This window comes from Mus musculus, chromosome 3 (genome assembly GCF_000001635.26).
Source record: "Mus musculus strain C57BL/6J chromosome 3, GRCm38.p6 C57BL/6J".
Lineage (NCBI taxonomy): Eukaryota > Metazoa > Chordata > Mammalia > Rodentia > Muridae > Mus > Mus musculus.
Window position 1 is genome coordinate 55,239,943 of NC_000069.6, and position 13,697 is coordinate 55,253,639.

At 44.3% G+C, this 13,697-nt stretch overlaps 1 protein-coding gene across 10 annotated transcripts in view; it reads left to right on the forward strand.

Annotated features, from left to right (window-relative positions):
* Positions 1–2,360: 2,360 nt before the first annotated feature.
* The window catches only part of Dclk1 (doublecortin-like kinase 1), a 296,766-nt gene continuing 285,429 nt past the window's right edge, over positions 2,361–13,697 (forward strand). For 6 of the 10 annotated variants that reach the window (NM_001357469.1, NM_019978.4, NM_001357466.1 and 3 more), the window contains exons 1-2: positions 2,422–2,809; positions 7,189–7,584. In NM_001357469.1, the coding sequence (NP_001344398.1) occupies positions 7,209–7,584 (376 nt within the window). In that variant the 5' untranslated portion in view covers positions 2,422–2,809; positions 7,189–7,208. Of the gene's footprint in view, positions 2,810–7,188; positions 7,585–13,697 lie in introns of all 10 variants that reach the window. The other 4 variants (XM_017319447.2, XM_006500983.4, XM_006500982.2 and 1 more) reach the window with 2 other exon arrangements.

The following is a 13,697-nucleotide window of genomic DNA, read 5'->3' on the forward strand; positions in this document are numbered from 1 at the left end:
TAAAAGAAAACATGAAGCTGAATAGTAGGGAGGTGAGGGCCAATTTAGAAGAAATTAGGGCAGGGGGTAAATATGATCAAAATACATTTTATGAAATTCTCAGAGAATAAAATATGAATTGTATCCTCTAAAGACTTAAGCTGCCTTGGGACAACTTTGGACGTTCGTCTAGTCAGGTTCCTGGTGCGGTTTACCCAGAATGCTTTTCTGCTACGTTACGGCCATAGCTTGGTGGCCATGGTATTGTTGAGGGCATTCATCCACTTACTTGTTACTTGTAGTTTTAGGAGAAGGTAAAATGTCTAGAGATATTCCCATTTAAAAAGTCATCTATGATCTTGTTTCTTTTATTACATTATTTTCATTTTTCAAGTAAACACCCTAGTGTTGGGAATTCTCAAAAAAAAAAAAAAAACAAACAAAAAAACAAAAACCCAACTTGTTCTAAATACTGCCATTTTGTTTTTAGACTCCCATTTAACCACAGGGGCAAACTAAATTCAAGGTTCTAGGCTCTAGGGGAACTGGGGACTTCCCAATAGCTGAACAGCTTCTATTGAAAGGATACACTTGTCTGAATCCAAATATCTCAGGAGACAGTTGTCTGAATTCAGATATTTCAAGGACAACTCCATCTTGCTATCTGGGTTAACCTAAGGTAATATTCCCAGACCCAAGAGCCTACTCCTATACTAATTGGTGAAAAACTGTAATAATAACTTGGCGTAGGTGTTTATGAGATGTGAGCTTAAATATCCTGTGATATTCTGGCTCTTTGCTTCAGTTCAGCTCCTGAGTCTTTTCTGAGGTCCTGATTGACCAGTAGCAACTTGATTACAATACATTTTTGTCTTCTTCATTGACCTGGTGTTTGAGTTATGATGGATTTAAGCAGACCCTGTAACACTAGGACCATGGTAAGATACGGTTAAGTCATATAAAATGCTTAATAAATTACCTCGAGGAGGCTGGAGAGATGGCTCAGTGGGTAGGAGCTCTTGTTACATTTGCAGAGGACCTGGGTTCAGTTCCCAGCACCCACACAGTGGCTTACAAACACCTGCAACTCCAGCTCTAGGGGATACCACATCCTCTCCTGGTCTCCAGGAGCACTGCACACATGTGCTATGCATACATACATGTAGGCAAACATTCATACACATAAAATTGAGATAAATAAGTCATTTATAAAATGAAATGACCTTGACAGCATGTCCACTGGGGGGAGGTTCGAGGTAGGATCTCTATTAGTCACACACTTGGAAGAAATCACTGGGGACTTCTCACTGGCAAGATAAGTGGAGGTCTTGATTTCTGGTCTCAATGAAACAGACTTGTTTGGTGTCCATCTCTTGGCTTAGCTCTGAGCCTTACTTTTGCACTAGAATTTGAAGAAGCAGAGCGTGGGACTTTGCATCTAGTTAATTTGGTGAGTGCATTCTACACTCATCTCTGGCCTCTTGAGTAGCTCAGAAGTAGATATCTCATCATTTATTGAATATGTAATACATATCCCAGTTGGCTGCATTTTCTAACAAAGGGTAATCAGCATGAACAGAATACTTCAGGAGAATTTCAGAATAACTTTTAGTAACAATAAATAGTAAAATACATAACTGGACCCAGTGGGCAGAAAAAATTAATTTTGTGTTTTTTATTGAGCAGCCCAGAGTCAGTAAGACAAACAAATACATATATTGGCATGTGTCTATGTATTGTCTAATGACTTTTAAATATATATATTTAGGCTGCATACTGAGCCATGCAAATGTTTCAGAGATACCTGGGATGGGGTCCCAGTCCCCAGAATTGTATCCAGTGGAAGCTGTGAACATCTGGGTTCTGAGAACATTCTTGTTCGGGGAGGGAAGGCTTGTGTAAGCTTATGGGACTTTCCACCCTGACAGACTGCCAGTCTTGCAGCCAAGAGGCCTCCAAGAGCAGTCTAAGTGTGGCCTTAAGTTATCAAAAGCTTATTGTGAAATAAAGCCCTAAGCAGGAGGCCACCATCTCAACAGTGACTCATGTCTTGGGGTCAATCGCGAATGACGAGTGGAACGTGGCCCTCCCCAAGTAGGGAGACTGAGGATTACTTTACATTGCTTAGTTTGAAGGGTCCAGATCTGGTCTCCCAGGACAGTTCAGAAAAAGCAGTTTTGAGGGGCAATCCTACTGGCTTCCCTATTCCTGGGAAGGGCGTGTCAAACCACAATGCCAAATGAAAAGATGTAGGGGTGTGTGGGTAGGTGGGTGAGTTCCTCTGGTCTCCTTTGATGAAGGCGACCTCAATACTGGACCACTTCTCTGCCCAGCACATGACCTGCTTCAGATTCATCTCTATCGATATTCTTTCTCAGTTCCCTGAGCCACCAACCAATCTGCCCCCATCCTCTGGCAAGTCCTTCTAGCGACTGGGGAGGCTTGGGAGCGGAGGGGTGTCCAGGCAATCCAGATTACCAAGACCATTGCAACCAGAAGCCTGGCTAGAGGAGGGAGGACCCTGGACTCAGCCACGGTGGGCGCGCCCTGCCAAGGAGGGCGGAGGGCGGAGCAGGAGAAGGAGGGAGAAGGGAGGGCATGTGAGCGAGTGAGACACAAGAAAAGCTTGCGCGCCACCGCCCTCCTCGGGAGAGAGGCTGGAGTGAGGCTGAGCGGAGAACCGCATTTCAATGAGGACCAGCTCCAGCGCATCAGTGCACTAGCGGTCGCAGCTTCCAGACGCTCGTGCTCCGCAGCCCCAGCCGCGCCCAGCCCGGCGAGGACAGCTCCAGCAGCCGGCCACAGACAACCCAGCCTCCACCCGCGACCGGTGCGTGCTTTGCCTGGGCTGGGGAAGGTGCGGGCAGGCCCCGTGGTGCCGTCTGACCGCAGCCCTGGAAGCCCTGGCCAGGATGGACCCCACTGGGCAGCAGCCGCCCCGCCCGCCGTTCCTCGAAAGACGGCTGCTCTGGGCTGGCTAGTTTGGTCCGGCCAGGAAGCGTTGTGTGCCCGCGGCCCCAGGGTTGCTGGCTCCTGCCTCTTTTGTCTGGTGCCACCGGCTTTAAATAGGGAGTCTGGCGGGTTGGGCCCTCCAAGGCTTTCCATCCCCTTGTTGTTGGAGATAGAGAGCCGCGGAGGAGCTGGGAGAGGCGCTTGTCATTGTCAGGATTGACTGTGGAGCTAGGACCAAGTGGGCAAGGAAGGAGTGGCTGGGCCTGGCCTCTTATTGTGTGCATGCTTTCCCGAGTGCCCAGGAGGGTGGCATGTGCCTGGTGATGGGGGCTGCAGTGTAGGCGTTGCAAGTACCTTTTTGCATGGTCTCAAGTTCCTCTGGGGACAGCCAGGAAGCCTTGTGTACGAATTAGTACCTGCAGTGCTAAAAGCATGCAGAGAGGAAAAGACATTTTCCTCCTAGGGGGAGCGCACACACAGCGCCGCATTGCCCCACAAAAGAGGCTGCTTTTGAAAATCAGGTTTCTGAGGCATCGCCACTGGATTTGGCAAGGAAATCCTTGTGGGTGAGAGAAGTAACAAGAAGATTTCATTCAAACAGGGCTCCCTCTCTGACTGCACCTGTGAATGTGTGCCCAGGTTACTGTGCACGCGCGCTCAGCTGCCACACTGCAGGGTGTTCCGAAGGGGGCGGGGGGGGGGTGGGGAACGACCGTGTCATGACTGTTCCTAAATATATCGCCTTTCAATGGGAAAGGAAAGTAGGGCAGCGTTTTAGGTATGGAATGTTTCATGAATGCAGGTTAGGAGGGATTTCAAGAGAGGTTATATGTAAGAACATTTAAAAGATGTTCCCACATCCTGTGATGTGCTGGCTTGGGTGGTGCGTGCACTCCGGAGAAACACATGCATGTCTTTTATTCCATACCTCTCTATCCACCTGAATCCTAATCCAACTGCTAAAATATGCTTTGGGATTTCCATGTGTGATGGCGTGGATTTATGCTAGACGTGTGTGTGTGTGTGTGTGTGTGTGTGTGTGTGTGTGTGTGTGTGTGTGTTTCTAAAATTGATGAAATGGGAGCTCATTCACAGAAAGGTGAATATAATATTCCTTAGAATGGTGAGAAACCCCACAACGAGCAACACTGCTTCTCTGGCTTTGTAATATTTGTAGAGTATGATAAAAGTCCATGCTCTTCCCCACCCACAGTTTGTAGTCTCTGTGGCTGAGGGCTCTGAGCACCTTCTTGGTGCCCACATTTGTATCCAGAGACTTCTATCCTCCCATGCTCTGCAAATGCTGGCCAAGTGTGTTCTAGCTAGCTTCCTGTATAGGAAGTGTGAACCTGTGGGAGCCCGGAGAATTTTCTTCTAGAGTTCTTAGTTCACATGTGTGACTAAGACTCTGAAAGCCGAGCCAGCAGAGGCGAGGGGAGGGCACCTGTTTTCATTCCACACATGATTCCCAGAAGACTGAAGTGTGCGCAGCGGGCCTTGGCTTTCAGTTAGTGGAAGCTGTGGGGTTGGCAGTTATTTCACTTCGAGCATAGCTCTGCCATGCTGGTCCCATCACTGCCTGCTCATGGGTGGGGAGCAGGGAATGTAATGCCTGCCCTGGGTGAACCTGTTACTAAAATGAGCAAAACCTTCTGTTTTAAATAGATTTTCTATCATTTAGTGTGGAATCTTGATCCTAAAAGCATTCCCAGTTTGAATTGCTGCCAAAACTTTTTTTTTTTTTTTTTTTGGATTTTGCCAATTGTGAACCACTGAAGACCCTTGGAAGTTGATGTCTGCCATTTCTGGTCACATAACAGTGTCACTCTTTTGCTAGGTTCCTCCTTATTTCCTTTTTGCATAAGTCAACTTTGGAGGAAGCCCCTAGGAATGGAAGGATGGCCAGTGCCTTTAAAAAGAAAACAAATGCAACCAAAAGTCACCTTGGCATTTACCATTAAAGTTCTGGTGAGCTTAGTGTGTGGGCATAGCTTTGCAATCTCCTCCATCCCCTTCCTCGATCAACCCACATGCCTTTTTGAAGACTGACTGCTTAACAAATATATGAACAAAGTAGGAGCAGATACCAATATCAAAGCAGAATTTGGGTTCTGTTATGCAGCTAATACCAATGGGACTGGTCCCAGTGGTGACTATTTTGAAGTTATTTACTTACAAACCCAACAAAACCACTCCATGGCTGGTATAGCTTTTATAAAGATGCAGAATTAGGTGACAATGGCTTGTTTATGAGGCACGAGAGATGGCTTTTCTGCTTGAAGTGAAGATACTCCTAACTCACACTAAGGGTTTTAATTCCTCTCAGTGGAGTTAACAACAGAAGAGAGATGTCCAGGAGAAAGCCTAGGCAGGTGTGGTGGCTTCAAAGTCCATGCTTCCCATGGGAACAGAACCTAGTGTCATGGGGCTGGAGACCAAGAGCACCGACTTTGGAATCCCGATTAAAAGAACTTGAAAATCCAACTCCTCATTTGTAACTGGGACACTCTGGGTCAACCCTGTTTCCCAGACCTAGCTTTGATGAGACTACACGCCTTGTTGGAGCTGTGTGAGTTTTAGAAGAGGGTTCTGTTTATGTCTCTTCTCTCAGAGAACTAACTGGTCATTGAATCGTCAAGTCATCAATATTGCTTTCTTTTACTTGATTCATTTTTTGGAATGATTTCTACAAATTCTCTCACTATGATTTCACTGTGAATTTTCTTATTACAAGTTTTAGATAATTAACGATTAAGTATTAAATTAGAGCTTTTTGAGACAGGGTCTCATGTAGCCCAGGTTAGCCTTGAACTTAGTATTTGTGGCCGAGGATGGCCCATAATGCTCTGTTTATACACATTTTAAATTAAATGGACGTTTCAACTGAGAAGTAAACTTTACTCTCTCTGAGCGGCTCAGGGGCCAGTTTGCTGAAGGTGAAGGAAAAGTCACAAGAAGAAGCAGAAGTTTTGTTGAGTTTGGGTTGAACTTCACATCAGTGACTTGGGAAGTAGCAGGAGCTTTTGTTCTTCCTTCGGAGTTCTACCTCACGTATAGCCTATTTCAGTGTGCCTGAAATCTTGTCATGTAAGACGTATTCTTATGATGTAGGCTTTCCGACTTTCTAGATTGTTGTGTTGAAACACAGATATTCCTTCAAGGATGACAATTCTTTATCACTTCGCTTCTAGCAAGAGTGGATTTATCCAATAAGCAGATGCCTGCCTTTCAAACAGGTAGTAGATGGTTTTGTTTCCCCTGGTAATCTCTGTACCAAGGTCAGGAATAGAAGGCGTGTTTTCCATCAATAAATCACTACTCATCATATGCAAGATTTATAGGTGTTAACAGTGAATATGAATAATGAAGTAGATACTATTCCTACTCCTGTTTGCAACTGAGTCTTACAGGTGCCAACCAGGTAGATTTCTCAGGTTATACAATTGGTATGAGGCCAAGTGTGTTCATCAGCCTGAATGGTGTCTTCCTGCCCTTAACCACATTTCCCCCCTCTTCTATCTCCTTTCCCTTTCTTTTTACATCTTACCTTCTCTCTCTCTCTTCTGACCATCTTTTTGTCATCTTCTCTTTTTATCCCATTTTATTACTAAGCACAAGCAAAGGGTTGAGATGAAATCACATTTTAGCATATGGGATACATGTTTAAGTGCATAGAACCTCTGGATTGGTTTAATTTCCTTTCCGCCTGGTCTTAGAAATGCACACGTATTATAGCTTCTACAATCTGATCCCCCACTTCCCTTCCACCCCCTGCTTAGTACATGAAAGCTCTTCTTTTTTTAAAACCTGCTTCTGGGATTGGCACACTACATGGGCACAGTTCACAGTGAGCATTATAGTCAGGCAAAACTAGAGCGTGGGGGTGGGAGAGAGTGTTTTCTGTTGAAATATCTCTCAACTATATTACTTTGGGAAATTTAAGAGAAAATATTCCAGGCATCGGTTTCTCGACCTATAAATAGGGAGGGTGACACCTTGAGAGGATGTGACTGCAGCCTGAGGGATGATAGGCAGGCAATAGTGGGGGTTGTTGCATATAACCAAACTCTGGTTGAGTAATAGGCTGTTACCAATGAGATGTGTTTTTTCCATTCCTTTCTTCTTCTTCTCCTCCTCCTCATTCTCTCCCACTCCACAACCCAAATACATCACCAGTGTTTAAACTCAGCTGCTCTCAGAGTCTCTCAACCCACGATCTTCACGTAACCGGTCTGTATCTCTTTCTGGTGCTTGCAGGTTCCATAAGCAAGCCAGCCATGTCGTTCGGCAGAGATATGGAGTTGGAGCATTTTGATGAGCGGGACAAGGCGCAGAGGTACAGCAGGGGGTCCCGTGTGAATGGCCTGCCCAGCCCCACACACAGCGCCCACTGCAGCTTCTACCGCACCCGCACCCTGCAGACACTCAGCTCCGAGAAGAAAGCCAAGAAGGTTCGATTCTACAGAAATGGTGACCGCTACTTCAAAGGAATTGTGTATGCCATCTCCCCAGACCGCTTCAGATCTTTCGAGGCCCTGCTGGCTGATTTGACCCGAACTCTCTCGGATAATGTGAATTTGCCCCAGGGGGTGAGAACCATCTACACCATCGATGGACTCAAGAAGATCTCCAGCCTGGACCAGCTGGTGGAAGGTAAGCCTTAGAGAACCTCTGGGGACCCTGCTAGCAACTAAGGGTCACTAAGGGTCACTTGTCTTTTAGCCCATGGCTGGGAGCCTTTACTGTTTAACATGCTTAAATCTCCTGTTCTGTTAAAAAATGAAAAGAAAGTGAATGGTATTTAGCCAGTAGCCCTTAATAATAGCAGGCAGAAAGAAAAGATATCAAATCCCGAGCGGACTGTTTGCTTTCTCGAACCCATGTCCTTTTGTGTCTTCAGTTGTATAGGTCAGCATTCAGGGGTGTTTCTAGGCATCAACTGAGCTTTTGGACCATGATGTTCAAAAGGTCCTGAACCAAGGATGTGAAATTAATTTTAGAGTAGAGAGGGAATTATTCATTCATTTTATTACTAGGTACCTGAGACCAGAAAACTCAAATAATGTGTCTATGGCTATATGTTAGGTAAGTGGTGACCACTAAACCAAAAACAGGGTCATCTGACAAGGCTTCCCACTGGGTGCCTCTTGGGAGGGTTATTGTCTTCCTGGGGCATTCAAGAACAGGAAGAAATTAGTCTGTTCGTATTATTTTAAAATTCAGTTCATGCTAACAGATAATCTGTTGTGGACATTTAACATGAAACCAGCATAGTTTTGTTCCAGGGACAAGGCTTGGTTCCTTGTAAATGATACATTGCCCGCCTCTTGTTCATGTTTGCCTTGGCTCGTCATCCTTTGAACACAGCATGAAGTCTTCCACTGCCACAGGAATCATAACTATGTTAATGACTTTGGGTGCAATGACTGGTACTGAGCACCCCTGAGCTTCTGTTGGAAAAAGTCTTCCTGAACTTGAGCCTTGAAGGCAAGGACAAAGTAGGTGGCACAGCCATCAGAATGCATACAGCCTAATGTCACTCTGAGTTCATCTCTCTTCCTGCAGGATTTGGCTAGGCCCCACTATCCAGCTGTGTCCTGGGCTTGTAGCAGGGAGCATCCTATCCTGCTACCTATTGAATTGGAGTCCAGGTTTGCAGTCGCAGGGCTGCACACAGGCAGAACCCCCCTGTCTTCCTCTATAGCTGGCTGGAGCTTGTGTGTGATTTCCCCCACCCCATGCTGTCCTCTGGTCCCTTGGCAGGAGTGCCAGTCCAGACACAGTAGGACTGGACTGTAGCTGGTGCCAAGCAGCCTGAGCTGTGTGTGTTTGCTTTTCGGGAATTCACATCTCTTTGGTGGCCTGTCGCCCTGCCAAGATGCCTGTAGCCTTGGCTCTTTTCCTTCTATTCAGAGGTCGGTACTTCCAGCAAATTAAAGAGAAAGAGTGACATGAAGCCTCTTTGTGTCAACTTTGATTTTTTTTTTTTTGTGCCACGTCCTTTATACGACCTTGGTAAATACAAGGGGAAGTAAAACATTTGGTGGCATTTTCCAAGGGCTCTGTAGCAAGATCAGATGAGTCAGGTAATCTGACCAGTGAACAAGGCATCCTGTGTGGGATAATGGTGTTGTAGAAAAGACGTGCTCAGATCACAGCATGTCCTCAGATACCTGGAGATTGATGCCTCATTCTATCCTAGAGTCACTTGGGTGGCATCTTGAAGGGAAGGCTACATCTGCTTTTTCCACTCAAAATTGATCTGCTCTCGCCATTCCCATTGATCATTGGCCATGGTGAGAAGCTGATGGTGGTACTGCCTTCCTAGCTATGGCTGCTCAGCACCACCGATCCTCGATCTCATGTTCATTTTACCATAACACGATGCCTTCTCCGAGCTATTGTTGGCTTGGTCGAAGACAGTTATGACGGCTGAGGTTACTGAGAGTGTTCAGCCCTCAGAGACCTCTTGAGTGTGATCCTTCTCAGTGATCCTGGGAGGGCAAAAATCACAAAGCAGGAAGCAGTAGAGGTAGCATTTGAACCCAGTAAGGCAGGGCTAAGATGCTTATGCTGTGAATTTAGCTCCTACAAATGGCACTTTTGTGCTTGTTTCAATCTGTTGTCTCTCTGCTGGGAAAGCAGACATTGTAACACAAAGTTATCTAGAAACCACTATTTCCACACCTGGTAGTGAATCTTAATGAAATATTTTTGCTCTACTATTTCTTAAAAAGCAATGTTTTGGGTTTTTTTGTTTGTTTTTACAATTGTATTTATTATTCACTTAATTCTAAAAGTGGAAACTGCTGATCTCAGAAACACAGTCATCTCTTAAAAATATTTATTTTATAGGTATGAATGTTTTGTTTGCATGTATGTGTGTGTGTACCACGTGTTCAATGCCTGCGGAGGCCAAAAGTGGGTGTTGGATACCCCGAAACTGGAGTGAGAAATGGTGTGAGACACCATGTGGGTGCTGGAAACTGAACTTGGGTCCTCTGGAAGAGCATCTAATTTGAGAGCTAATTTTACAGCTCTTAAAGTCATCTTTTGATTTTCTCTCAATACTGCTACCCCCCCAACATAAAGTGATTGCTGGTGGAATATTCTCATGTTTGAAATTGTTTTAACTTTTTCTTTTTAATACACTTTTTTCCCTAGTTGAATGATATCTTTGGTGCATGTGTGAGTCTACACTTTTTTTTTAAATTTCCAGTTAAAACTTTTTTTTTCTATTTCATAATATGGACAATTAGCATGCAGCTGCACTTAGTGTTTAAATAGCTGGAAATTCATTGATATTGGCTTTCTTGTCTATTACATTTTTGCTTATCCCTTTAAAATGCAAGATGTTGCTTCGTCCTCATTAGACACATATCCTTCACTTTACATACTAATTTATGCTAACATCAGTTCATGATATCAGCTTTCCATTTCCCCTCCCAGTATGACAGTGTTGGAGTTTTAATTTAAACCTCTTTAGTCAATGCAATGACAAGTGTGTTTGGCTTGCAATTATTTTTTTAAAGTTTGTTCTTTCTCACTTGATCTCGGGCTAAAAATTCCAAGTAACTATGACAAATGTGGGCTTTATTTATAAATGCTACGGGCACTTTCTGTTTTATTATTAGACTCTGATCATTATGCATAAGCATGCTTGAGGCACCCTGATAGAGCAGTTCTGAGCTCAAATTATGTAACAAGCGAGTGTGTATTTGTGCAAACAAGTGAATATATGTCTGTATCGGCATGTATACATATGGTCATGCTAACACATGTGTACTTAAGAGTGTATTGAAGGTGAAATTCCCAAGGATTTGCTTTCAATATGGTCTTGGCAGGTTTTCATAAATCATGATGCTTACTAAGGACAGCTGTACTGTAACTGTGTCTCTGCAGTGGCTCACCTGGGGTGTGGTCTCCTTCTCCAGTTTTGAGCCATTTCAGTTCTACTTTAGGGATGCAGCTGTTGTGGAGAAATTACAGTACCACACCCAGATCCTTCAAGCTCTTAGAGATGTAGCAGGATCCTGAGCAATGACTGGCTGAGTCCTCCCCTGCCTTCGTATCTGTGAGGCAGGTCTTCTCGGGGTACAAATGACACAGATACCTAGTCCCAGGATATCAGTGAATGGGGGTGCTTGTCAGGTCAGCTCTGTTAGAAGCAGTGGAATCCGCCTCTTCCTCCCTTCCCACTTGTGTCTTGGCCTCGCATTGGTCTCTTCAGAAGTTGCCTAACTCCAGAGCTATAGAAAGGCTCTGTCCAATGAACTGAATTTCACCCCACAGTTAAGTGATTTCTCGTCTGTCTTGGCTTCCGCTTGCCTGATTCTCAGCATGGATTTCTTTCTAACTTGGTGTCGCTTCTTCTCTTTCTGTAGCTCATTTACTTTCACTGGTGCTCTCTCTGTCTCTGACACGTCAAAAGTTTAAAAATTAATGTCTGTAAAGCTCTAAACCAGGCTTTCCATAAAAGCCCCAGAGGGAAGTTGTTCCTTGGTGTTGCCAAAATATTACAATCTACATGTAATCAACCCGGAATGGTAACTCTGTATGTGTCTGGTTCTGCAGCTTGCTGTCCGTGTAACATTATTACCTTAGAGGCCCTTTCCTATGAGTAAATCCAGGCCAAAGTATGTCCTTTCTGTTTACTCCAGGGCACTCCTCATAGGAATATACCTTAATTCGTTTAACCAGCCTGCTCTTGATGAGGTTGCAGGATGTGTGCCACCCCTTGCTGTTACAAATAGGCTTGCAGTGAGCACACTTGGATTTGTTGTCTATTCGTGGTGGAGGTTATTTTCAGGAGGCTATGCATAGGAAGTGGTTGGGTGAAGGTAGAAGAGTATTGGAGAATTCCAGGTCATCATGATGGTTCCAGTTTATACCCCTGCCATCTTCAAGGAAACAATGCTTTCATACAGGTTTCCATTTGCCAACCCATCAAGAGAACACTTCCATCCTATTGTGGTTTTAGTTTCCATCATTTCATGTGTTTAAGGGTCATTTATATATTTTCCTACGCTTTTTGCTTTGTACCTTATGTCTTTTTCTGCCACATTGGCGGCATCTTTATCGACATAGGATCTAGTTTTTTAAAGTATCATTCCTTTGTTTTAATGAATAAGTTTTTTTTTCTATATTCATCGTAACCTACTAAGTTTGTGGATTGTGTTTTCCATCAAGCAAATTTATACAAAAATTCTGTAATCAAATATGACAGTTTTTCAACTTATGGCTTTATTTTCATGCCTGCTGGGTTCTATGTGCTGTGTGCTCTGTGGTCAGGAAGTCATTTCTCCTTACTTTCTTGCTGTATTTTCATTAAAACGTTTTAATTGAAAGAATACTGACATAATACATGAATTAAGGACTAGATTTTACTTTTAAAGTCAAATCATTTGCGTAAATTACAAATATTTCATGTGGAAATTAACTTGGTCTCACGGAAGTATCACAAGATGGGTGTCTTGTTCTCCCCTTGACCAGCATCTGCAATGGAAGGTCTACAATCTAACACAGCATGCAGAGGACCAGGACACAGTGACACAGCAACTGAGTCCCCTCAGTTTCCCCACAGAGGCTGGGGATTTTCAGCTGCCATGTCAGTTACGTCTATCAAGCACTGGCCGTCCTTGAGAGCTTGAATGCTGTTCTAGTAGCTTGCAGAATGCCCATCTGAAGCTCAGTTCGGTACTGAGTGGTTCGAATGCAGGGGTTCCACAGAAGTAAGCTTACACCCTCCCGAGGATCTTACTTCAGAGAAATGTTCTGACACAAGTCTTTCCCAGCGTTGGCTACTTGAGGTGATTCTTTATTGCAAAGTGACTGTCTTCCTTTTGGCAACGAGTGAGAGTTGTAGAAGGATCTTGAGTTCTTGTAGATGTATTGTCTCTCCTTGGCTGCTGCTATGTGTCTGGGCATTTATCAATAGATCTACAGTAATCATTGCTGTGATACAAGAGTTATGAATTTCTATTTTGCCTGCCACACTTTAGATATGCTGCCATCCCTCCATTTTCCTGTCTCTGGATCATTTTCTGTGATCTTTCTAGCTCCCATTAATTTAGGCCACTATTAAATAGTGACCTGTCTCTTGAAGTCAGCCCTCTCCTTTGCACTCTTAACTGCATGGGTGCCCTCAGCTGAAATGAACACTCAGTGTTTCAGACTCACAAAGGCAAGTGGGGAATCCTCTCCGTCACTGTCTAGAATTTGTTTCTCTTCTCCTGTTGACAGATTTTACTGAATGGTGTCACCACCTGCTAGCTTACTAATATTTATGAATTCCCAAAAGTCCTATGTTGGAACTTAACCACTGACTTAAGGGATGGTGTTAAAAGACAGAAACCTTGGTGACTGGCTCCTGAGGATGGATTCACACATAGGAGCACATGCTAGGTGAAAGAGGCCTAAGAGAAGTGTCTTGCCCAGCCTGTCCCATGAAGACACAGGAGGATGGTACCATCTGCAAGGAAGGGGTCTCCCGAGTCCACAGAGTTTCAATCTGGGACTGTCCACTTTCTAAACCCCCAAAAGAAATGGTCCGTATTTGTAAACCACCTGGTCCATCACAGCTTGAATGGAATAAGATGCATCTAATTTAATATCGCCTGTGTCTTCTCCCCCTCTTATCTTTTGAAGCCAAAATGACACCAAACCTTGTTAGTTCTGTTTGGGGCATTTCTTCAATGTTTTCTCACCTTTCTTTTGCTACATGAAAAGTTCCAAGACTCCAATACTGTGGAGTAATAATTTCACCC